Raw genomic sequence first — 3,737 nt, forward strand, 5'->3', positions numbered from 1 at the left:
TCGTCTCTCCTCCAGCTCTCTCTGCCTCTCAGTCCTTTCTGCTGCAGCTGACACTGTGTCATGGCCTTTATGTTCATCCATGGTGCAGAGATAACAAATGCACTTCTGATCAGTGCGACAGAAGATCTCCAACAACTTATCATGCTTAGAGCAGATGTTCTCCTGGAGGTTCTTGGACGGCTCCACCAGCTTGTGTTTCTTAAAAGCAGCTGAATCATAATGAGGCTGAAGGTGTTTCTGACAGTAAGAGGCCAGACAGACTAAACAGGACTTGGTGGCTTTCAGTTTTCTTCCAGTGCAGAAATCACAGGCCACATCTTCATGTCCAGCATAGCAGTGGTCAGCAGGAGCAGCTTGGAGTCCAGTCATCTTCAGCTGCTCCACTAAAGCTGCTAGCATGGTGTTCTTCTTTAGCACAGGCCTTGGTGTGAATGTCTCCCTGCACTGAGGGCAGCTGTGGATCCTCTTCTGATCCTCTTCATCCCAGTGGGTTTTAATACAGTTCATGCAGTAGCTGTGTCCACAGGAAGTCGTCACCGGATCCGTCAGTAGATCCAGACAGATCAAACAGGAGAAAGTTTCTTGGTCCAGCTGATTCTGCTCCATTTCTGCTCTCAGTCACAGTGACTGTTAGTTTCACTTCCTGAAAACAGAAACAGGTTTGAGTTCTTATCTGCAAGTCACGTGTCAATGTAGAGAGGCTGCAGCCAATCGGCTTTCACCTTCAGCCGACATTAGATCAACACAGCATCAAGGTGTGTTTAAGAGCAGGAAGAACAGGAAAATCAGCTTTAGGGAAAGTCTGGAAGATGATTAACTGAATGAATATTTCAAGAAGGGAATCTGATTGTCCTGTTTTAGTTAGTGATGGAACAAAAGCAATCAAACAATCAAGTTTATTTATATTTTGCACATTTCAAGAACAAGGTAGTTCAAAGCGCTTTATGTTATAAAACCAGAACAAAAGTCATAAAAATATTATGCATTCACCAATTGTGAAACCAATAACAAGCATCACATTTTGTTAAGTACCATCTTCAAAATCATCAATACACATCAAATAAAATGATCAATGTTTCAATTACTACTAATCAAAATGAACTCTAACCAGGTGGGCTTTTAGTCCACCTGGTTAGAGTGAATGAATGTGTTATAGTTTGTAAACGTCTTAATTTTAACAATGTGATAGAACCACAATTTTTGTTCAGTCAGTATTTAAAACAACTAACACAAAATCAAATTAAAATGTAGTGATGTATTTTTTTTAATTCAGCATATTATGAAAATCTTGCCCTTTATGTTATGGAAAGATGGTCGGTCCTCTTGATACAAGAGAAAAACAATTTCTAAGAAAATGTCCGCTTATCAATGAATTGTTAGTCGATACAATATCAGTCATATTTAGATTAACTCATTTATTGATAACTTTAATTTATAGTCATTTAGCTAAAGTGACTAGGAGAAATTAAATGCTGATTTTTCTTTTTGTATATAGGCCTAAAATGTAAACTAGCGTACTCAGAAATAGGCAAAGTATCCAAAAATTGTGCTTAATTAAGACTGACACTACTTAAACATATTTTACTCAAGTAAAAGCAAGAAGTAGGCCTCTAAAAATTACCTAAGAAGAGTTAAACTGTATCTGGTAAAAAGTCTACAAGTACTGAGTAGTTAAAATTACATAATCAGAAGTACCAAAATATAAAGGTAAGCAGACATTTTGGTATTTTAAGGAATAAAATGACAATAATCCATATAACTAGCAAAGAATAATGTTAGGCAAAATAAATATTTTCCAAATCAGTTTCTTTAGATATAAAACTTATGAATGCTGCTGGTGTGTGTGTCTGTGTCTGCCATTTTTTTTGGTTAAAACATATTGGTTTTTCATTCAGTGGGTAGAAAGTCCAGAAATTTTGCTCAAATAAGAGTAGCCATACTTACTTTGTAATAAAATTACTGAAGTAAAAGTAAAAAGCACAGATTAGTAAAAATAATGCCAAAAATGCATTAATTTCAAAAATAGTGACCCAAGTAAATGTTATTGTTATTGAGTAAATGTAACTAGTTACTCCCCAACTCTGAGTATACCACACCCTATTACTATTTGTAGTTGTGTATTAGCACAGATTGTGCTTTAGGAATTGTGGAATTTGACAGGAAATCCAATAAAAAAAGGCGTTAGTTTTGATGAATCCATCCTCTCTAAGTTGTAGCTGCTGTGAGCGCATGTTTCCATTACTTCTACATGAAAACCTTTAGTCAGGTGTGTTTCGACATGATTGAGCTTTGTGCTGCAGACCTTGAAGAGTAATTACTGAACCGTTGCATTTCTTATCCTACAGACTTGCCAGCAATGCCGTTGCTCCACATTTCAGGTGTCTTATCAAGGACATCCCAAGGTTTGTTGGCTTCTTTTTAAAAGTGTGTCATGAGAGAAAAATCCAATAAATGAGCCTTCACAGACTTGCGGCCTTGTTTTGAGGGAACTTTTTACTGAAGGCTTTACTGGCCTGAAAAAGACCTTGAAGGCCAGTGTTTTTGCTCCATTGGTTTTCTTTTTGGCAGTTTATGCTCCATAATAGTTTAATTATGGAGTCGTTGCCTTGGTTTATTGGACCTCAGCTAGTAAGATTTCTGTAATTTGATCAGGGTTTAAATAGTTGGATCAAGGTGTTAAATGTCTGGTTGACCCTCTGGCTTTGCCACAATGAGAGTCTGTCAGGTTTCCACTTAAAACTTTAAAGGTGATCTATTATGCTTCCTTAAACAAGTTTTGATAAGCCTAAAGGTTATACAAAACGCCCTGGGACAGACTGGCGACCTGTCCAGGGTGTACCCCGCCTCTCGCCCGAAACGTTGGCTGGAGATGGGCACCAGCACCCCTCCCGACCCCACTGAGGGAAAAAGGGTGCAAGAAAATGGATGGATGGATGGTTATACAAAACATGTTCATTACATTTTTTTGCTCAAAATCATTCTTGGATAATAAGATTTTACATCTCAATGGCTCAGTGTTTACACTCGCACATGAAAATGGCTGCAAACAGATGCGCAATTATGTAACCTTACATACTGTATTTGAAAAGCAATACTAGAGCCTACTGCACAATTAAGAGTGCAGCAGGTGCTTTCTGGATGGTAAATCAACAACAAAACACTTGACTTTTCTAGCAGCCATTGAACAATGCATACACTGGCTGATCAAAAGTGCTGGAATTCTGCTTCGGTTGCTAGGTAACGGACTGGACTTTGCTAAGGTTGCTAGGTAACGGACTGGACTTTGCTAAGGTTGCTAGGCCTGCTGATTTGTGACGTTACATTTCCAAAGGTTTTAATTGGTTCCACTGCAAAGACAAAATTTCACCAAGTAATTTTAGTCTGGTTTCTAGGTCAAATATCATTGAATACTTGAACTAAGATAAAAGTAACTTACAAGCAACTTTTTAGCCAGAAATATGAGCTTGTTCCTTATTATTGATGAAAAAAGCTAGATTCATTTGCAGATTATTTCACTTGTAACATGGAAAAAATATATTCTTAATAGTGTAATAATCTGCCTGTGGAACTTGTACTTTTTCATCAATATTAAGGAACTTAAAACAAGCTCCTATGTTGTAAGTTTGTTTGTATTACTTTAAGTGTACTAAAATATTTGCACTAGAAACTAGACAAAAATACTTGATAAGATTTAGTCATTTTCCAGATACCAAAAACCTTAACTGATTGCCAAAAAC

The 3,737-nt window shown here is 37.1% G+C and overlaps 1 protein-coding gene across 1 annotated transcript; it reads right to left on the bottom strand.

Moving 5' to 3' along the window:
• Window positions 1-6: 6 nt before the first annotated feature.
• LOC103463015 (E3 ubiquitin/ISG15 ligase TRIM25-like) lies at window positions 7-648 on the bottom strand (the record flags this gene model as incomplete). Its single annotated transcript, XM_017303890.1, has 1 exon — window positions 7-648. A coding segment is annotated over exon 1 (600 nt), but the record flags the coding sequence as incomplete, so codon positions are not given.
• Between the last annotated feature and the right edge of the window lie 3,089 nt (window positions 649-3,737).

Source organism: Poecilia reticulata, linkage group LG3 (genome assembly GCF_000633615.1).
Source record: "Poecilia reticulata strain Guanapo linkage group LG3, Guppy_female_1.0+MT, whole genome shotgun sequence".
In the NCBI taxonomy this organism is placed as follows: Eukaryota; Metazoa; Chordata; class Actinopteri; order Cyprinodontiformes; family Poeciliidae; genus Poecilia; species Poecilia reticulata.